Source organism: Vidua chalybeata, chromosome 21 (genome assembly GCF_026979565.1).
Source record: "Vidua chalybeata isolate OUT-0048 chromosome 21, bVidCha1 merged haplotype, whole genome shotgun sequence".
Taxonomy (NCBI): Eukaryota; Metazoa; Chordata; class Aves; order Passeriformes; family Viduidae; genus Vidua; species Vidua chalybeata.
The window spans coordinates 8,131,787-8,154,235 of record NC_071550.1 but is presented as its reverse complement, the minus strand read 5'-3'; the positions used below and the strand labels follow the sequence as shown (position 1 = coordinate 8,154,235).

Here is a 22,449-nt window from a genome sequence, read left to right as displayed (position 1 = left end):
GAGATGGAAGAAGAGGATGGTGTGAGTGGTTTGTGACCGGGTTTGGTGTGATTTAACTTGGTTTTACTGGATTTCTTCAGAGGAGAGCATTGGCCCGGACACTCCGTGAGCGCCACTGCCAAGTCATTTCCACTGATTAAGGACTTAGAAAAATCCTTTTTGTTGCCATCAGGGGGAGCTTTTGAGATCTTTCAAGAGTGAAAAAAAAATATTAAAAAAAAAAAAAAAAAAAAAAAAAAAGAGGAAAAAAAAAAAAAAGAAACGTCCCAGCTCAGAAACAGAGATCTACAAACCAGCAAGCAGCCAGGAGCTTACCTGTGGCTACAACCAAGCCAAGGAAACCAGGGGAGCTGAATTCCTTAGGCTGAAAATTAGCAATATTGAGAGAGGATTTTTTTTATTCAATCTACCAATAAAATTAATAATTGATTTTTTTTTAATCATTATTTCCAAAAAATAACCCAGGAGTCTTTGGAGCACTCAAAAGCCAAATCCTACTCTGTTGCTACAGCTTCTGGAAGGCAAACGCTCTTCAAAAAGCTTCTCTCCTTTTAGCTCCTGATGATTCGATGGGGACCTTTGATGCAACATTTGGATTAGCTGCACACAACTGCACTGAGGGGGACCACAAAAGGGGGAGCCTGGCTGATTGCATAACTTTGAGAAAATAATAAGAGGAAAAGAAGGAATTAGAAAAAGAGAGAGAGAGAGAGAGAGAGAGTGGACAAGAGAGAAAGAAAGAAAGCAATTAAAAAAAAAATATCTGAGACTCAAGTTTCAAGACTCTTTATGTGCTGCAGAGGAGCATAAGGTTTACCAGCAAAGTGCAACGGGGAGTCTGAGAGGAGAAATAGCTTTCTCTTTTGCCAAGAAAAAAAAAAAAAATAGGAATGTGTGTTTTGGACTGGACTGAGAAAGAAAGCTGGGGAGACTGCAAAAAGGGGGGTGCAGGATTTTTGTCACATTGATCCATTCATCTTGATTGTCTTCTTTAAAAAATAAATAAAGGGGGGGGAGTGATAGGGGGAAAGAGAGGAAGAGAGGAAAAGAAGGGGGGAAAAGGAAAACAGCAAAAGTGTTTGAACCTCTGGAGCTATCTGCTCCTTCAAGCTGATTGATTAGTCATGATCCCTGCAGTTTTAATGGGAATCATTCAATTGGGAAGGTGGAGCACCCTAGAGTAGATTAGCATATTCTTGTTTACTCATCTTCTGAGGGGCTTTTTCTCTTTTCTTTCATTTTGTGGAGAAGAAGGGAGGGGGGGAGGTTGGGGGAAAGGAGGGGGTTGTGGCTTATGTTATAAAGGAGGCCAAAAAAATAAATAGATTAGAGCATCTTTTGGGGGGAGGGAAATCAGTGGGTCTGAGTCTTGGAGAAAGCTGGGGGGTTGTTTTGGTTTTTTGTTTTGTTTTGAGTGTGTGTGAGTTTGTGTGTGTGTTTTTTTTAAGAAGAAAAAAAAATAAAGGGAAGAAAATTCAGCAGAGAAAAGAAGAGAGAGAGGAGTTCCAGCTGTGGAGGAATAGAGGAGAAGAAGACAGATAGAGAAGGAAGAACAGAGAAATACATTTCAACCAAGAAGGAGTTTTGATTTATTTGATTTTTATTTGTTTTAAGGAGAAAAAAAAATCTATAAGCAGGAAAAAGAAAGAAAGAAAAAGAAAAAAAGAAAAGAAAAAGCAACTGAGAAGGGTTATAAAAAGAGCAAATACCAAGAAGGGTGAACAAGAGAAGAAAGTCAAGGCAAGGAGGAGCCCAAAGCTGGCAGATCGGGAGGATTTGCAGGGGAGAAGGGGGGGGAAGATTGGAAATGCAGCTCTGGAGTTTGCTGCTGCCTCTTGCGCTTCTCTGTACAGCCCTAGCCAGTGGACCCGAATGTGGGATGGACGAGCGCTCCCGCAGGGCACGAAGGGACACCAGGCACAGCCGCCAGCTCCTCCACACTGCCCCGGGCACCTGTGCCACCAGGTTAGCCCGAGGAAGGCGCTCCACTGCTGGGCTGGAGCCTGGGCATGTCCCCCGCAGGAGGCAACAGCGGGAGGTAAAGGACGAAGAGGAGTCCCTTACCCCGAGCAGGGCGCTCTATTTCAGTGGCCAAGGTGATCAGCTGCGGCTGAAGGCAGACGTTGAGCTGCCCCGAGATGCCTTCACTTTGCAAGTGTGGCTGAAAGCCGAAGGCGGACAGAGATCTCCGGCTGTCATTGCAGGTAGGTCTGGCCGTGCCTGTGGCTGCAGCATCCCCGCTCCGTGCCGGCAGCCGGCGGAGCGGGCGGCTGGAGGCGTGCGTGTGTCCGGGAGCGGGGTGTGCACACCCAGCCCCGCGGGAGTGCCCCGCGGCGCACGGGGGATGGCAGCGCCTCTGCCAGCACGCCGGGCTCGCCTTCGCCCCGCCAGATATTCCGGGAGATCCCGGAGCTCTGCGGACCGGCTGGAAGTGTAGGCTCGCAGGAAAAGTTATGTAAACTTTTGCATAGGGGAAATGGCAGTGCCCTGGGGTAGTTTCTGTCTTTCTGGGTGTGCGGATTGAGGTGCAGGTAGAAGAGGCAGCTCTTACGGTGGGGTTTTTGTCTAATTTTCAGGTTGGAAAACTGTAAGTAGAGCATTTGAAAGCGGCTTGTTTGTATGTATGGAAAGAAATGTATGTGACTGGTGTGTGGCTGCAAAGAAACGCATATCTAAGGTCCCCCTACGATTTCCTTGGTTTTATTGGCTTTTTAGTGTACTCCTCTGTTCGCTCTTTAGATGCAGTGTTAGCATGTGGTTTCCAAAAAGCTATAAAGGAACTTTTTGGCTATTGTGAAACCTCAAATGAATCAAATGAGTTTATAAAGTTCCCAACCCCTCGACACTCAGCTACGGCTGGGACTCGCACTGCAGCTAGAGGATGTGTGGAGTATTTTTGTCTCCCCTTAGAAATGGCAAGTGTAACATCAATGATTCTAAGGTCAAACAGCCCTATAAAATCATTTAGTACTCAAAGCAGCTACCAGTCTAAGCTGTCTGAGCTGGACAATAACAAGGAGTATTGCACTTTTCTTATTTAAATTTTATGAGCCCATCCTGAATTTGGGTCCCTCTCCCCGCGTTCGCTCCCTCTCCCCCTCCCTCCCTCCACCTCCCGCCCTTTCCCCGCTTTAGTGATAAAGTGCAGCGAAGTTGTCGTGAAATCGGATACTTTTCGGAGGGTTACAAACCCTTATAAATGTCGCCACATCCATCTTTGCTCTGAAGGAAGTCATAGAAAATGGAAATGTCCTTAAAAAAAAAAAAAAAAAAAAAAAAGGAAACAAGTCAGAAACAGAAACGGGTATTGGGGGGCGGGGGGAAGACATGTTTTACAGTTCTTCTGGCAAGGAGATTCCCTGAAAGTACAAGGTTTCCATGTCCTAGGATGCCTTAAAGAGACAGGGAGGATTTCCCCTTTCCCTTTAAGTGGAGTCACTTCCTCGCGGGAGGCAGCGCTGCCTGTGCCGGCGGCGCGGCTGCCCCGCCAGCCCCGCTCGCTGTCCCCTGCCGCCCTCCCTCCTGCCACATCCCCGGCTCCGCTGCCCCATCCCTGACCGGCGCGGCTGCTGTCTCGCAAGAAAGTTGCTTTGTCCTAAAGAAAACAAAAAACTGAGATGAACTCAGCCGTGCTTTTCCTTAACTTTCCCTAATCGCAGCTGCTCCGCTCGCCTGTGAGGAGGGAGACGCCGTTTGTGCGGGGCTGCCGGGGTGGGCAGGAGGTGCCGGGCATGGGCTGGTCCCGTGTGCTTTCAGAGCAGTGATTTCATAGGTGAACCACATTATTCCTTGATTTATTCCCCCTGGCTTTCTCACACTCTGCTCTTCTGGTTCCCAACCCTAACTTAAACCCCAGGGCTCGAAGTGCTTCCCTTTCAAGTTAGGAAAGGCAGAATTGGGGTTTACACAGATCTCATCGGTACCCAAACAGGGTCAGTGTATTTTTTAATGTGTTTAATCCAACACCTAGGACCCCATGTCTGTCTTTGGTGCAAGTATCTCTAATTCTCACTACAGGGAACCTAGACAAACACACACAAAGATCATTTGTAGTAAAATACTTTAATTGGATGGGGGAGGTTAGGTTGTTGCCTGTATAAAACACTTGACCCATTTTATGCATGGAAATAACATTCCACTGTGAAAAATGAAGAGAAATGCCCCAGTTTTGCACCGTAGAGCTTCAGCTGAGCTCGGGAGGACTTTGTGATTTTTATTTTATTTTTAAGCTCCCCCTGCCCCCCTCACACACACTCTTGAAGAGGAGCCAGGTTTGGCTCTGTGTGTAAACACCTGGAAGAGGTCCAAGAGGAACTCACTTGGAGTATCCTCTGCACACCACAGCCTCCCAGACCTGCAGCAAGCTTAGGGAGAGATTACGCTTCCCTCAATGAGGAAATCAAGGGTTCTGGCTGCCAAAACTCTTGGCTTTCACATTTTCACTGTTTTGGGATGTGACAGACTGAGGAGTGCCATTCTGCTGTAGAATTTGCATCTGTAGGACCCCACTGAAATCAAGAGCCCATCTGGGTGTTTGGAGGAGAAGGGACTGGGGCACATTTGCTGGCAGTGCCAGAAGTGAATTTGTTCCCAACTTTCGTCCCAGTTGCAAAGTGGGAAGCTGTGTGGCTGTACAGATCTGAGGGGAGGGGTGGGATTGACTGGAATACACCTCTTTTCAGAGCTGCTCTTGTGTCTTCCCCTACTTTCTGCCCCCAACTTTCTGCCCGTGACGACTGCTCCCCTTTCACCACTCCCTGCTGGCATATAAAAAATTACTGCCAGTGGTTCAAGAGGAGCCCCATGTGTGCCTATAGGGGAAACCTGTTGTGTCTGTTAAAAATGTCATGTAGGACCCAAGTTGTTATCAGCTTCTGTGCCTGAGCCCTGACATAACGGAGTTCTTCTGCTAATCCAGGCTACAGGAGTTTCTGTCTGGAGCCAACTCTCCTTACGTCATTCTCTGCTGCAGTATTCAATTTGTTTTCATAAATGGCTAATTTTACAGCGCTGTTAAGTGGGTTCGTCATTGTGCCGGGCCATGCCCTGTCTCTGATGAGAGGCAGTCCTGGTGCCAGGCTCTGCCAATTTTCACGCTGCTTGGCAGCGATGTTATTGCCGCCCTGTTTGACTCCACGGATATCTGCTCTGGCATTTGTCACGGGGAAAGCTGTTGGGAAACTGGAAGTCTGACCCATTGATCTGTGTTACGCAAAAGCTCAGGAGCCCTGTCGGGGCTGGGCTGCGCTCCTCGGAGCGGCTCCCGCGGTGCGGCTCCCGGAGCAGCTCCCGGCTCCTGCGCACTCGCCCTCCCTCCTTCCATCCCTCCCTCCCTCCCTCTCGGGCCGCAGAGTTCTCGGACAAACCCTGCTGGGATGTGCGCACCTAGCCCGCAGCTCGGCGCATCCCTCTTGTAAACACGCACATGTGCACGTGGAGTCACTCGGGGGCTTCGGGCACTTTCCCGGCGCAGACTGTGGATGCTGGTGCAGGAAAGGGTTAAGGTGTGGCTGTGCTAGGTTCGGTAATGCACACACACCATGCGAAATGAGGGGCGTCAAAGCCCTGCTGACCTTGCTGCTGCTGTAATCAAAGATGTTTCAGGTCCACTGTGAAAACTCAACCCCATCCTGAGAAACGGGATCCTCCCGAGCCCCTGTCAGGGGGTTTTCTGGGGTGTGGGGTGGCTCCTGTTTTCACAGGAGCGAGATGTTGACTCTTTACTGGCTGGGAGCTGAGAGGAGCGGGATGAATGATCGGCAGCGGGAGCCGGAGTAAGAAGGCGTGCCTGCTCTGAAGAGTGAAAGTTTTCCTGTTTTGTTTTGGTTTTGTTTTGGTTTTGTTTTGGTTTTGTTTTTCCCCCACTTCTTGGTTTCATTCCCCTCTGTCTCTCTATTCCTCAACCTGCCAACAGGGAGCATGATCCCAACTTAATAAAGCTTCATATGTAAGGGAGTGCCTATGTTTTCTCAACTTCAGTCCTTGATGAACATAAAACTGCAGCAGAATCCAAAGAGAAAGAAAAGCCAAAATCAGCATGGTGGAGCTCACTTAAAGCCACAGCTTTTGCATGTAAGGGACTGAGAAACATCCATGTCAGGGTCCAATAATTAGGCAATTATAAAGACACTGCATAGGTCTACTCCTTCTACAGAGTTAAAGAATACATGTTTATTTTGGGGAGTTGTTTCTTTCTGAAGTTTTGGACTCTTATATTGGTTTAATACACTTCAGGTAGAATTGGTGAGCTGGGTCCTGTCTCCAGAGCTGATCCTCATGCTGGGTGTGCTGGGAACTTGAGGATGTTTTCAACAGAGAGTTTACTCAGAGTTTCACTGGCATTAAACAATAGGCAGGTAGGTCATGTGGCATTTTCTGCAGCCTGTTGTCTTTCAATTGTATGAACTTTCTAGTTGTGTTCTGTGATGAAGCACTACAATGAAGGAGAAGTCAAATATAAAACTTGTAGTTCTGTTGATTAATTAGTGCTGGCACGTGCAAGGTCGCAGGGTGCTGGCTGTGGTGGGCAGAGTGGAGTGACAAGAGCTGGAACACCTGCACAGATGTTCCTGCAAGGTGATAAGACCCTAAAACACCATTGCTCAGGGTGGGGGAAGCCGTGTGGGCTTGGTTTCCCTGTGGATGGGTTCAAATGATTATCCACTTCATGACTATGGATCTGGATGTGGCTTGACTCATAGGTCACTGAACAAAATACCCTCATAGCTTGTCATTTACTAAATATTTGCATTTGAACAGCATATTTTCTTCAGCCTGTGGAAGCTGGGACAAAAATCAGAAACTGATTTTTCTTTCTATAATTTTATATTATAATTTAATCTAGTCTCCAATTTAATCTGGTCTCATTCTTTTGACCAGCTACACTCTAGAGTCAGAACAGCACAGTTAGAATAAAGCTGGGATTTTTTTTCCTCTTAAAGCACTAGCATGTTGGCTGCTCTAATTAATTAAATGGTAATGAAACAGTGAGGGCAATTTGACTGTGTGTGTGAAGGGTGGCAAATTTAGATTCCTAAATGGTGTGTGGCTGTCTCGTGTAGGCACAGGGCTGTGTCCCAGGCTGAGTTTGCCTCTCCAAGCTTCATTTCAGCCTGATTTACTTCAAGGCAGCGTGTTTCAGTTAGAGCAACTTGCGTGAGGCAGAAAGCAAGCGGCGAGGATGGTGTTTGGAGAGAGAGCAGGAGCAGGGCTGTCCTCAGGGACTGCTGGAGATGTCTGGAGGAGCGCAGAGCAGAGCTGTGCAGGGCGGGCTCGGTGCTGAGGGCGAGGGGAAGCCCTTGGAGAGCCTTCGCACGCAAAGCCATCGCCACAGCCAGCCCTGGGCAGGGTTGGAGCACCCTGGGAATCAGGCTGGAGCTGCTCTCCAGGCCCCCACTCCCACCCCACGAGGTGCCAAGAGGGGGTTGTAGGTGGCCAAGGGGTGCTGAGGCTGTGGCTGCACTGAGCACAGGTGTCCCCTGTCAGCCCCAGCCACACGTGGCATGAGGAGGGATGAGCTTAAATCCCAAATCCCAGAGGGTTTCACTGATGCTGGCTCCCTGGGAACCCTAACCCAGACCCTGCACAGGTAGGTGCCACTTTCCAGTGCCAGATAGGTCTCTGCTTGCACAGCTGACCCAGGTGTTTGCTGAGGCAGCTCCATGGTCTTTGAGTCCACTCACCTTTGCCAAGGCTGGGAGAGACCCTTGGCTGAGCACATTGACCAGCAAAGATCCAAGTGCCAGTGGACACCTCGCTGGGCACTGGGGCCTGGCTCAGCTTATGGACAGCCAGCTGAGGGGAGCAGGGAGTTTGGGTGCAGAAAGACCTTCCTTGGAGCCTGGTCTGGCTCTGCCAGGACATGGGTCTGTCACAAGAGAGGTGAAGCCACAAGGCATCCAGGAGCACCCTTAACTCCAAAGTGTTTTGTGCCCTGGCAGCCCAGAAAGCCAGTTGTGTCCTGGGGTGTGTCAGGAATAGTCTGGGCAGCAGGGCAGGGGGGATTGTGCCCCTGTGCCCTGTGCTCAGGTGAGAGCCCACCTGCAGAGCTGCCCCAGCCCTGGCCCAGCACAGGGAGGAGCTGGAGCTGCTGCAGAGATCCAGAGGAGGCACCAGGGGATCAGAGGGATGGAGCAGCTCTGGGATTGTTCAGCCTGGAGGAGAGAAGCTTTGGGGTGGCCTCAGGGTGGCTTTTCAGTGCCTAGAGAGGCACAAGAGAGCTGGACAGAGACTTCTGACAAAGGCCTGGGGTGCCAGGACAAGAGGGAATGGCTTCACACTGAAAGAGAATAGGTTTGGATCAGATGTTAGGAAGGAATTCTCCCCTGGGAGGGTGGGCAGGCCCTGGCACAGGGTGCCCAGAGCAGCTGTGGCTGCCCCTGGATCCCTGGCAGTGCCCAAGGCCAGGCTGGACAGGGCTGGGAGCAGCCTGGGATAGTGGAAGATGTCCCTGCCCATGGCAGGGGGTGGAATGAGATGACTTTTAAAGGTCCCTTCCAACCCAAAACATTTTATGAAAAATATTCCAGGACGAACAGTGTTTAGGTACTCTCAAGGCCACAGGATTAACCAAGTGCTTTCACATTGGATTTTCATGCTGGCCTGAGCCAGGGAAAAAAAAAAAAAAAAAAGAGCCAAAGTATAGTGTCTTTTTTCAAAAAGACATATTGAAAAAAACAAAAATAAACCCTTCCATGACCGGGGTCAACTGAAATGCTCCCATATAATAGTTTTGCTTCTAATTTTATCTGTTGCTTTTTCAGCTCCTCCTTTCTTTTTCCCAATTGAAATTACAGGAGCAGAAGCAGAGGAGGGACCACCTGGGTTGCCAAATTCAGTCCCCTGCAGTGTCAGGGACATAACAGCAGATAATTAGTCCAAACATTCACAGAAAATCCACTTTGTAGGTTCTGATATAGCACAGGCCACAGAAGATTTCCCAGTGCTCTACTATAAACCAAAGCTCTTTAGCTAAGACTGAGAGTCACCATTTTAATGTAAGACAGGAAAAGAGAAGGACAGATCGACAACATCTGAAGTACCTAAAATCCAAAACATTGTTTTAGAAAACTGTTAAGTATGAGAAAGAAAAACATTGGCTGGTAAAAGGTATCAGCTTTGTTATTTTCAGAGAGTTAAAATGAATCAGGTGTTTTGACAGTTATGAAACTTCTATTGAAATTTTAAGTTGGAATATTTGCCAAAACTGATCCTTTCCCACAGATAGTCTGTTTTGATTAATTTCCCCTTTTCCTGAGAAAAATATTTTATCAAACATTTCCCTCCCTTCTCTGGTCTTAGCCTGTGTGGCAGTTCCTACATCCCTACAGTTGTACTTGGAATGAATGCTTGATTGTGTTTTTACTTCTTTGCATCTTACATTCCAGATGACTGAGAAAATGCATCAGAAAATACTTGTTTGATCAAAATCCGCTATGTTTTTTTCTCTCAAGTGTATCAGCAAGTCTAATATAATCTATTTCTTCATTTACCCTCCTCTCTCAGTGCTACCAGTTTTTCCATCTAGTACTGTTTACATGGGCAGTGTATGCTAATCCTCCTATTTCATAAATGCAAAATATACTAGACTTTTCTATTGCCTGGGTTCTGGCCATTTGCTTCATGTATTGTTCTGGGCACAGTTGCTGTGCTGTGCATTTTGTTTCTTTGTTTTCCCAAAAAAAGAGGCTTCTGAAGATGAAGATGTCGCTTTTCCCTGGCCTCACCCTTCAATTGCTCCGTGCCCATTTCCCCACCTGGGGGTTGCTGACATCTGGATATGATTCTTGATTTTATTTCACCTTTCTGTGGAGAAGGAATACTTGATTGTTGTGCTATTTTCTCTGTCTCTCCACATTTCTCTTCATTTTCTCTGCTGTGAGCATGCATGCACACACACACACCATTTCCAAAGCCCCTTTGATTTTCTTCCCAGATCAATAGAGCATTTAAACTCCAATGATCAAGGAGGAGCAGCTTGTTTATTTCCCCACATATCCTGACACAAGTGGCACATCTTGTAAACTGCTTTGATTTGATGTTAGTGCCTATTATAAAGTTTACTCTCCCCAAAGCCATTCATGAAGTTCAAGTACTCTTACTCTGAGCAGGAGCAGAGCAGAACTCAAAAAGGCAAGGTAAAAAGAGAACAGGATTGAAATATCTTACCACAAAAATTTGCTTTCTGCTGTCCTCGTTGACAGTGATCAGAACAATTTGAGGACTGTTGAGCATCCATAAGTTTGGCAGCACCAAGTGAGGGTGCATTGTGCATCACAGTTAAAAGTGAAGAAATATGAATACAGGTCAATTAGCCCTTGGCAGAACAGGGCTGGATTCGTGGTTACACAGGAAGCATGGACTTGATCTGGTCAAGATCATGAAAAATACCATTGAGCTTGGCTGAATCTGGCAAAGGCTGTGATTTCAGAGAGTTTTCCACACCCCTTCTCTACAGCCTGGACCTGTCTGTGGTCCTTGCTTCAGTATCCTTTATTTTGGAGACTTTTTTTTTTTGCTTTAGACATGAGAGAAGAAAAACTGTGAAGCCCTAACATCAGAGGAAGGGGACATGTTTATTTGGTTTTGCTGTACTCCAAATCTCAATTTGGCCTCTGTCTCTTTCAACCTTTCTTCTTCTTTTTTTTTTTTTCCCTCTCTTTTTTCCTTTTTTTATTTTCTTAACGTTAAAATCTCCCCTATTCCAAACCCACTCTCCCATTTTCTGTTCTGCAGGGTGATGTAATTGTGTGACTTTCCTGTCCAATCCCTCCACCCTCTCTTATCACCATCCTAGCCTCAGTTTTTCCTCTACTGTCTGGTGTCCTTGATTTCCCTGCTTTCCCTCCTTCCCTCTCTGCTCAGTCACTGCTTTCCTGCTCGTCTGTGCCGCAGGAGGGTGGTGTCCCCTCCAAGGGTGGCCACAGGTTGGTGGCTTTGGCCAGCTGCTGTTGGAAGCGCTGTGGGAACACAGGGTAAGCAGGCAGTGTGCTTGTGTGCTCAGCCAGGCTCACGGGCTCGCCTATTTTCTGGGAATTATTGATATTGTTCTGTTTAATATCCATCCCCGCCGTGCACAAACAAGGAGCGAGCGCTCGCTCTCACAGAGAGGGAGTGAGGGGGAAGTGAAACTGAGAAGCATCTGGAGTTGGCCTGGTGAAGCAGCAGCTGAGAGATATGATACCAGCTCATGAAAGCAAAAAGAATTGCTGTGTTAGAGAAACAAACCACTCTGTTCTGTGCTGGGCACCTCCTGGGGCCTGGTGGGCTCTCGAGTCTTCTTTTTGGGTGATATTTAAGGCTTTTTTATCTCTTCTCCTTCCTCCCCTCTGTCGTGTTTTTCCTCCTTTTCTTTATCTAATTTATTGTCTCTCTGTTTGCTTTAAATCACTTTCCCATATGGATTTCTCTCTTCTGACCCATCTTCCCCTCCCTCATCTGATTCCCAGGAGTCATCTGTCGTCATGGAATTGGGAGAAGAGCAGCCCTGTTCCCGACACCGAGCATCAGCTGCAGGCTCCTTCCTCCTTCATTCTCTTCCTTGTCTGTTCTCTGCTGTTAGTGTTGGAAACATATTCACAAAGATCATCCACTGGATTGAGGAAATAGATTTTATCACCATTATTTTGTTTGTTTTATTTAAGTCAGGGGATGAAATGGAGAGGAAAGCCTTCGCTGTTACCAGTGTTACTTAGTTTTGAATGGAGTTTTTTCCTCCTATACTAATGTATCCTAGTGCTGTTATTTTTCTTTATCTTTGCAGCAAGATTATGGTTTCATAGTCTTGAACTTGCCACAAAACTTCCTGCTGCTGATGGTGATAAATTTCAGGTGTGAGAGAGCACATCCCTTAAAATCAGGGAAATTGAGGAATGGAGGGATGCTCTGACTTGTCCTGGATGTGGCAGTGTGCTGGTGACAAAGTCAGCAATCAAACCCACCAGCAGCCCTTTTGTTGCATTTCATTATAGTTTTTTAGGGATGTTGGTGGTTATTCCTCAGCTGAGATTGTTCTCCATGTGGAGTCACATGCCCTAATTCCTGTAGGGTGTTTCCTTGTAGCTGTTGATGGTTCTTGAGTGGATAATGGCAGTACTGAGCCAGTGGTGATGATGAAGTCTGTCACCTACCATGTGACATCTTGCTGGTGACAACACAGGGGCTGGGGGAAGAAGGCACTTGGAATTTGTGACATGAGCTCTTTGGAGATGGCAGAAAATCAGATGGTCTGGAATTCATATCTCTGAGTCAGACACACTGGTGATGGTTGAATCTGCAAAAATTATTGTATTTCTCGGATGGAACAATGTGTGCAGCCCCCAATGGGAGAGAAAAACAAATATCAGCAAAGCCCCTTAGTTCAGAGTACTCCAATTTAAATTGGAATACTTTGATATTTTTTTATCTGTCTGCACATTGATTATTGTATTGACTTGCTGAAATGGCTTGTAAAACATAGAAGTTGTAACTACTTATCTTTGTAGGAAATGCTGAAAATCTGCCTCTGTATATTTCAGGTTATTAAATTAAGGACAAAAGCAACTCCATAAAGCTTACCCCATAGTTAAATCCAGACTAGGTGAGAGGTTGCAGACGGGGGCCCAGGGGATTTTTGGGGAGGGGTCACCACCCAATGCACACCCTCATGGCTGAACAACCAGTGTTTCTGTCAGGAGCATCACCAGGAAGGCTGTTCATCCCATCCACAGGAGTTTGTTCTGAATGAAGCAGCATCTGTGCTTGTAAAGTCTGAGGTGCTAAAGTTGAAATCTGGAGCTTGCATTACTACTGTCTTACATGTCATCTGTCTTGTGGATAAACAGAGCAGCCTCTTGGAGGTCAAAACAGCACCTTTCACCAGTGATAATTTAATGAGAATTATTTTCAGTGTAAACTAGACAAGAATTGGAAGCCTCCTGTGCTGTAGCTCGTGAATGGAGATGTTCAGGGAGAAAAGGAGTACTGGGAGAAAAAGCAAATGTTAACTAAATGGATTGCACACACAATTTTGAAACATACTTGGCAGAGAGAAGGGCGAGCAATACAAGCCAGATTCTGCTGTTGAACGCACCAATGTAAACCTAGAGTAAATCCTTTGGAGAGGAAATCAGGGAGGGGGGCTGCTCCAGACCTGTGAACGTGTAGAATCTGGGGCAGAGACAGAGGGCATGCAATGGGGAAACTGACCAAGCTGAGAGGTGAACGTTGTGGAGAACAACCTCCAACCACCCTCTCTGCTCTCGGTGGTTTTATTTGGGTGCGTAATGGTTATGGTGATGCAGTGGGAAACATTTGTACAATGTGGGGTTGTTTTTGCTTTTTGAAGTCTTTTCTGCATATACCTATATCGTAATCCCTCCAGACTGTGGAACTGGGCCATGTACCAGTGTTACAGTGAGCCCTTTGTGTTTCCGGCAACAAACACTCCTGAACTCTGCTCTCCAGGCTCGTGGCCTAAACTCCTTCACCCCCGCCTGTACTGTCCCATCTCCAGCAATAATATTCCCTCCTCTGTTTATAAACAAACACCCTCAGAGGAAGTTCACGGGAAGAAAAGTTAGTTAGTGAAAATCAACCACGCGCCCAGGCCCGGGCTGTGGGTTGGAGCCAGCAGGGTTGCTGGATCTTTCCTACCCTGCATCTGCTTGTAGGAGTTTCTTTGATGAGATGTTTGCCTGTCTAACTCTGTGTCTTCCTCATCTTTTCCCATCGTTGTGGAAAATATAAAAGAAGTGGGGAAAAATTGTGGTCTCAATTTGCTTTGAAATCAGCACGGACAGCATTTGGGAACCCCAAGCAGGAAGGTTGACTTCAGTAACCCTGTAGATTTTCTTCTTGGTAAATCCACTGATTCTGTCTGTTTTGTTGTTGTTGTTGTTTTAACATCAAAATCTAGATTCTGGCTCCTGGCAAAACTGTTGCTCTTGAGTTGCGCAAAGGCTGTAAAAGGACTAAAATAGCCCAAAGGATAATTGTCCACTATAGTCTGAGCACAGGGCTGATGGTACATCTGGTGTTGCACACCATTCTCACAGAACCACCCCTTCAGGAGGTAGGAGTGAGCAGGACCCAGGGGAGTGGGTAACACAGGACTGTGGTCATCATGGGCATGAGCAAAGCATGGTAATGGTGCCAGCAGCTGGAAAACACAGAATGTTTTTTGACTTGTTCCGGAGGTCCCACAAATCTCTGACAGCAAAGGAGCAACTGAATAAATAGTCCATTTTCTTGTGGATGCTCCTGGTTTGTGTCTTTATCACTGCACCTTGGTCTCAGGTACGAGGTGAGTGGATTAGATGTTTGTTTCCTTCCAGGAGATAATCGGATCCTCTAATAAGTCTTTCTGGCCACTCAAAATGCACAGGAAGATCATCAGATATAGGAAAGCTCTGGCAGTAAGGGAGGCAGCCCGGTCATGGCTGTGGTTCTTCACCTGGGCAGAGGTGGGGTGTCAATGCAGGGCTCATGCCACTGTTCCAGGCTCCCTCTCTTCCATAAGGAGTGTGTTTGGAATTCAGGGCTAAGGGAGCTTTTACAGATATAATAGATGTGGAAGTTGTGGTCCCACTTTTAGTTCTAAGAGCCTCAAAGTTTTAGAAATGTACTACAAAAGATGTCCACTGCTGAAAGAATCTCCATACCTTAAAATGGGATGGTTTAAAATAGTCTTATCTATTGCTTTTTTTTTTTTTAAAGAGTAGTTCCTCTTACTGAACAAATATTTTCTCTCGAGTCTTATCTGTAAGGCTACCCCAGTGTGGTCTTTCCACCTTCCATCCCAATGGGGGAAGAAAATCAGAAGTGAGCATTTTGCATTGCAGCACGGACAGAGTTTATCAATTCTTGCACAATCCCTTTGCCTGCGAGCAGGTTAAATAAAGGAGCAGGGTGGAGCAGTGGTGGAAATGGATCTGATTTATACTGGTGAGCTTCCTCCAAGAATTCCAGCATAACCATCAACAGTTTCTCCTCGCAGGAAAGTTGAGCAATTCATTCTTACCCTTTGAGGAATTCTGAATTATTGAAGAGCAGAGGATCTTCTGCTGGGAAAGGCTGGAATTCCCCGCAGTCCTCTTGCTGGGGATGGTTTAATCAGACAGACTGTTTACATTCTGTGTCTCAGCAGAGGCAATGCTCAAACAGCAGTGGCCTTCAACTGGGCGCTGTAGCATGGGGGTTTATTTTGTTTTGTTTTAAACATCGGCATACCACCAGTTTTACTGGGAAATGGCCATCTGCAAACACCTGCAAGCTCCATGAAACAGGCCAGAGAGGGAAGCATCAGCAGCTGCATCTCACAGAGGCAAAATGAGACAGCAAGGGGGTCGTGTTTCTTCTCCAGAGGTTTCTGCAGGGCTGGGATTTGGCAGCAAAGGTGGGCTAGGAGCACTTGCACTCCTGGAGGATGAGACCTTGCAGCAGGAGGAGGTTGAATGTTGGTCCAAACTCTTCTCTGAGCCTCAGACACTGATGGTGGAGGCAGAGAAGCAAAAGTCTTTTTGCCAAAACCTTGTGTTTTGCCTCAAACTGTGAAGGCCGAACTGTTCTGTGAACAGTTTCTGTGCTCTCAGACTTAAGAGGGCTCAGACTGAATGAAATGGGAGTTATGTATTCCATGAGAGCGAGAATAAGGAAATGAGATTAGGACAGTTCTCCCTACCACCTCCCAAGTCTCCACTCCCTCAGGAGGAACATCTTTTGCACCTATATCAACAAACCAAACCAACCACCTATTGCACTTCTGTATGTCCAAAATTGGCCATAAAACTTGAGTCAAGATTTTAACTTGTGTTCAGATACTTTCTTTTTTTTTTATTCCTCTTTGGTGTGTTCTGGAAGTGATGTATTTCTGCTCCCCATGCTCAGGATTTTCTGTGCCTCACTGAGGAGGACGCACGCAAGTAGGCAATGTGGCCAACATTCTTCCAAACCCCAGCAATCCAACCAGCTGTTCAGCAGGGCTGTTATTTATTGAGAGCTGTCAATGTGTTCAACACATGGTGTCCTTTGCCCTGTCGAGCCAACAGCCTGGCTTTTATGGGTTTCTCTGACACTTGTCACACACTGGTGACAGGACAAGCTGGAACAGGCACACGGGTTTATGTGGACAATATTCTAGAAGGGCATTGCAACAAGATGTTCTATAAGGGAAGGAGGGACAGAGACCAGTTGGCAGAGGAGAAAACAGAGGCTGTTGCAAAGGGTAGAGGTTCCTTTTTGGCTGGTGCTTTCGGAAAGAGAACAGAGATTTCCTTCAGTGATAAATTAGATGCTTGGGGAGAAAGAAAGGGTGTTTGTTTCAGCAGTGATGCAACTCCTGTGTGAGAGAAGCAGACTCCCTCTCCTGCTAATTCCAGCTGCTGGTTCTGTGGAAGTGCACAGGAAATGCTTTGGGGTTTTAGTTGCTCCTCTGCGATTGCTGCGAGGTGCCTTCAGCTCTGTCCTTTCCATCTCCAGAGGTGGGATGTGGCTCTCAGCAGCCTGCAGAGAGATGCTGCTGTAAGGATGAAGAAATGTCATTAGTGCAGTGCTTCCTTTGCACCAACAGGCTGGAATGCTCAGCCAAGATGCCCTGTTGGCCAGGGTCGTGCTAGGTTCCTGTGCTGCTGTAAAGGGAAGACTGAGGTGGTAGAATGCCAAAGAGACAGAAAGACAGGGGGCACATCTTGCCAATCTCCTACTTATCTATTTGTCCCATCTTTTTTTTCTTGACTTGTGTAAGCTCGCATTCATGAGTATCACAGGTATTTCTTTTCCCCCACTGAAAAACAGAGCCATTGCCTGAACAGTGTGACTCTGGCCACATTCCCTCCTATTCAGCACAATGCAATCTTGGCTCTTTACTAGTTAATATTTTCTGTCAACAACCTGCAAGGAAACAAAATCAGTGCTGATAAAATTTGCAGATGTTGCAGAGTGCAGGGAGTGGTAAACAATGACCAAAACAGGACTCTCAGTTGGGTGTTTTCAAAAGCTGAGAACATGAAAACTATGCATTAGAGTAAAGCCAAATGTGAAGTCATTCATATAGAGAGAGGGGCAGCAGGTCACACACAAAGGATGGATGGGAGGAAAGGATCTTTCACCTGGAAGCTGAATGTGGAGCAGCAACTGCCTGTTGGAATAGATAAAGCATGTAAGTGTGAGCTGCCAGTGTGGGGCTGTGGCCAAAGGTTTGGAGTCATCGTTGGCTGGGTAAACAAGGAGATATTGAACAGGACTGGGGAGGTTGTGTTACCCCTGTAATGACTCTGGAGTTGCTGTTGGCAAAGCACTTTGTCCTATTCTGGTGTCTACAGTTTAAGAGGGATATTGTATGGAAGAGGATTTAGAGAGAAAACAATCAGCAGTGACAATAATTATATGATTTGTAACAAGTCTTGAAATGTTAGACTCAAGAAGATTAGGAGGTGACTTGATCACCATGATCTTTAAATGAATGTTTTAGGAATATTAAACTGATAATTGTGGGTTGGAAATGAATACTAGAGGATATGAGTAAATCCAATGAATCCAGTGGAGAATAAGCGACTTTAGAACAGAGTATTTTAGCAGTGTTTTAGCCTTGAGAGTAGTCAGCAATTGAAAAACCTTTCTGAGCAGAGTGGTGGAATATCTGTCACCATAGCTTTCAATATAGAACTAATTGTTTTTCCAAACTGAAAAGTCTTTAAAGAGGAATTAATTCAGTGATCACCCATATTGTGTCTAAGATCTTCTAATGTCAGAGTATTCTGAGGTTTTTTTCTATTACTGGAAAAATGGTTGAAGCCAACAGTAAAGCACAAACAGCACTAAGACACTAATTTCAAATCTTTTAATTTCTCTCTTTTTAATTTCCATGGACCTTCCTTGACACTGGTAGGATATTTGTGATTACCACAATATTTCCAGCTTATTGTAGGGTTTCCTCACCATCACTGCAGTTGAATTGTAAGGCTCTGTTTCATATGGTATTTTTAATCCTGTTTAGATATTGTCACCTTTTTCCAGAATGATGTGCTGGGCAATGGCTTGACTTCTCCCCTCTGAAACAGTCCAGTGCACTGTCTGAAAACCACCTGAAAAACAAGACTGAAATCTTTTCTCATTGAAGGTTGTAAGAGCTTTATTGCTGACCTCAATGATGCAGAGAGTTTACTTCCAGAATAGACTTGGGGAAGAAAAAAATAAGGTTTTCCTCTAGAAGCAGGACTATTGACAATGCCAGGAATGTGATGCCAACACAGAAGACCCTTAAAAACAAGAAGGCAGAGAATAAGTTGGGGGTGACTTTAACTTGTCATCCCCTTGCTGGGTGGTCTGCCTCAGTCTCAGGGCAGAACAGCAGTCAAGGGGATGCAGGATACTGGAATGACCTATTCCTGTGACTTTAGCTGAGTTGCAAGCATTGACCAAAACCCTGTCAAAGGTAATTAGTGTTCTGAGACAGGATTTCATTTCATTTGAGCCATCCCCAGCTGAAGACTGTTCCTCAAAACTCAAATTATGCCAAGTGCTCCAAATGCCCCAGTCTGCTCCCTCCAAGCCATGTGCACATGTATATATAGGCCCCTGCACAGAGAAAATTGTGCCTGTACATGGTATTTTGTTAGTCTTCATTGCTCTACTTCCAAATTTAACCAGAAGTAGAAGGGCTGAAATAACATAAGAAAGGTTGGACATATGATATTTCCTGATGCTTAGCTAAATACAAGAATTGCCAAAAATCTTCCAAGGTAGCTTGTTTCTTTTACATTTTTCTCCCAGTTCTGCAGACTTGAGAAGGTCAATTACTTTCGAGAAGGATTTAGCTTTGGCAACACTTATGGAAAGCGAAGCAGAATTGTGACCTTTTGGAGGTTTGCCCATCGCTGTCCAATCCTGTCCTTTAAGAACTAAAGGCTGAATTTTCACAGCTATAGTCTTCAGTTTAATAGGTGTGAATTTGTTTCTGTGCACTTCTAAGACATCATGAGTATCTGTGTGAGAATTTGCTTTTAGATGTCTATTTATTTGTGCTCACAGATCAAGTGATCACTGGTATTTGTAGAGCAGAAATACAGGCTCAGGTATTTCCAGGAGGAAAATCATACCAAAACAAATGAAATTGGATTCAAACCGAGCAGAATAATAAAGCTCTAGAATTCTATACTTAGGTTAGTATGTGGTGACTCCAGCCTATCTGGAATGCATACTATAATAGTTATATCATGTTAGAGTGGCAGGTTTTTTTTTTTCAGTAGGATGCTTCCTAGAAAGCAGAAATATCTCTGTGGTTTGTGTATGGGTTTGGAACTTGTGTGCAAGTATGGAGCAGGGAATTTGAGGCATGAAACAGTCAGGATTAGCGAAGGCCTGGATCCCTTTCATAAGCGACAGCAGAAAACAGGCAGGACCAGCTCCCTTCTCCCCACTGCTATTGCAGCCTCCTCCTCTGTGGATTGTTTTGGAATCAGTTCTTTGAAGGTTGATAAATGCCTCAGCTGTTTCTATCAGTACAGGAAAGATGCAGTCATATGGGAAAGCCAGATGAAATAAGATATTTGAGTCTGGATAAGATCTAAGATATTTTTACAATAAGATATTTAATTTTCACAAGGTAAAGTCCTTGCAGGGTATAAATCGGCATAAATGCACTGGAACTACTCAGTTTTGCACTCACAAAGTGTCTGCCCAAGAATGTTCTCAAAATCCAATTAAATAACTAGAACTGTTTCATGTGGAAATGCCCCTCAATTACAAAGACAAGTCTAAGCTATCATGATGTGATTTTTACAGTCTCCTCGCAGGGTGCCCTAGTTTGCATTCATGGAATTTTTTGTTTTTGTTTTGTTTCTGTAATAATGTGGATGTTGGCCATCTGTCTGATCCTGGAAAGGTTGTAAGGTTGTCCCTGCTCCCCAGGTTCTCTTCCCACTCCCTCATTGATCATAATGTTTGATTTAGGTGCCACTAGATTTCCTCCTTTGTTCTCCAGCCCTAACCTCCCCCCTGCAAACACACATGCATTGTGCAATGGTGTAAAAGCTCTCCTGGCTGCAGCTGGGAGTAGTAACTGCTCAGCTGGTTCCAGCGTTGCCCTAAAGCTGCTGTAAAGGTCAGAGACAAGGGAATTCTAAAAAGCAAAACAAGCCGTGTTGTTGTCCCCCCTTTAATCCTGGCTGTGTGTTTTGATCAGCACCACAAGCCATCTCATGTGCAGAGCTCCACTTCTCCCAGCCCTGTGTTTGTGGCCGTCCAGGGCAGCGTGTCGGGCGCTTTTCCAGCCCCGCTCCGCGCTCGGGCGCTGCCGCAGCTGATTGACTTGCACTGCTTGTCAGACACAAAGCACATTTTGAAAGGAAATGCCATATTGAACTCCCCGTGAGCTGATGGGTATTGTGCACGGTCATCTGATGGCACAGATGTGCCCCTAATAATCCTTCCAGGAGGGTATTTCCTCCTGGGATGCTCTGGCCATCTGATCTGCTCTGAGGTATGCTGACCTATCTTGACCCAGTTTATGATCAATTCTCTCTGCTGTTTTCTAAAAGGAGCTCAGAAATATCTCTTTATCATTTAGATTGCCTGGAAGTTATGGTATTCCGTGTCTGTTCTTTCCACAGAAGATACTCTGTGGTTGTTCTCAAGCATTAACTCTTACAAAGGAGGGGAAAGCCATCCAGTGTGAGCAAGAGTAAATTTCTCTGTAGAGCTTTGATAGCTAATCAGTGTTTGGCAAACAGCGCAGGGAGGAAGAGGAGATGTGGATGCAGAGGTGACTTGTGTTCCACCAAACATTGCTGGGTACTTTAATCTGTGCGAGACCAGTGACCCTTCTGCTGCTGTGCCTTTATCTTAGTGTCCTTTTTTCCCAGGTTTGTGTGTGCTGTGCTTGTATCTGTGGAAGATGAATGGTTTCCATGCATTCCTCCTGATGTGTATCCATGTGTTTTGCAACACCTGCTTTTCAAGTGGGAATGGTGTTAATGCTGGATTTCTCTGGGGGTGAATCAGCTGCCTCAGGTACAATGGGAGGGTTAATTTGTAATCTGGTTCTGCTGGGCAGTGAGCAGAGATAAGCTTGGGAGTTCAGAGGTGCGTGATGATCCCTTTCAGCCAAACCAACAAACTTACTCAGTGCTTTCCGTTCCTGATATTTGAAGGTTATCTGTGTTTTCATAAACACTAAATTCAACTTTTCAATAAGGCAACACTAGAGTGTCTAAATTGGCAGCCAAAATCCTGAATTCTTGTCTGAATCAAGCTGGATGCAAAGTTTCCCATATTTGTGACATATAGCAGTGATTCCCTGATGGAACATCAGAGTGTGACTTTAAGCAGGATCCAAGAGAAGCCTCTCTCTACTATTTTCACTGTTCCTATGCCTGTGTGTGTTAAAATCATCTCTAATAACATGTACTGGTTTTCCAAGCTTCATCCAAAAATACTCAGTTGTTTCTGAGAACAAGGCAGGAGAAATAAATAGTTTTGCAGGCATTACAATATCCTTACCTTTGTCTGAAATGTTCCCATGATCCCAGACTTCACAGCGGGGACTAAAGTTTGACCCTTGTGAAGGATGTGCAATTTTCTGTCCATCTAAAAGGCCGCCTAAAGCTGGTTATTAGATCATAAACAGTTTATTCACCAAGCACCAGTCTCCAGTGGTCCTGCAGCTTTATTGTGAAATGCTTAATGAGATCTAGATAAGCAGCAAACCTTCCCACTAACCCTTGTTTACGCTGAGGTTGTAGATGAAGGAGCCCTTGGAAAAGCCATACCCAGACCTGGGCTGGCCCTGTTATAACAGTGCAAGGACTCAGCTCCTTCTCTGCCCTGTGCTGTGTGCTCACTTACACCTCAAAACCCTCACAATCTGTAATTTCTCACTAAGCCCAGCCTACCAGAGCTGCAGTAAGCTCTTCTATACTGTTAGAGGGTGTATTCCCACAATAGGCTCACTGGAGTGTCACTAATATGATTGTCCATGCCAGTGGCTGCTCTCTTGCAGCCCACATGATTTTGTTATCAACAGGGAAGGATTTATGTAATGTTCATAACTAACCAGCCACTATAAATTCATGTTTTGCTGCTGTAGTTGTTCTCACCTCCCTGTTTTCAGACTTCAAGGTGTGTCATTGAGCAAATGAGTGACTGGGAATTTGAGAAACAGTACACAATGTATGCTTAATTTGATGCTAAATTACACTGATATAAAGATTTTGATTGTAAAGAGCCTTGGGCTAAATTCTCAATGTTAATTAGGCATGGCTGTATTAGACTGTATTTCTACACGATGAAGTTCTTGTCTTTCATGGCAGAACAAAAAGAACTCCGTCCTGCTCTCTCAGATCTAAATCCTCTGGCACAGCTTGTAAAGGATGAAGTCTGGTGTGAATTCACCTAGATTGATAGCAGCAGCAAACATCCCTTTTTTGCTCTTTAAGTAGTACGTTGCCACCTGAGCAAGCCTTAGGTGGTTTTCTT

At 45.6% G+C, this 22,449-nt stretch overlaps 1 protein-coding gene across 1 annotated transcript in view; it reads left to right on the top strand.

Moving 5' to 3' along the window:
• The first annotated feature begins 1,807 nt into the window (after window positions 1-1,807).
• PAPPA (pappalysin 1) overlaps window positions 1,808-22,449 on the top strand; it is a 173,869-nt gene continuing 153,227 nt past the window's right edge. Inside the window, exon 1 of the mRNA XM_053962175.1 lies at window positions 1,808-2,204. Coding sequence (XP_053818150.1) covers window positions 1,808-2,204 — 397 coding nt within the window. The remainder of the gene's footprint in view (window positions 2,205-22,449) is intronic.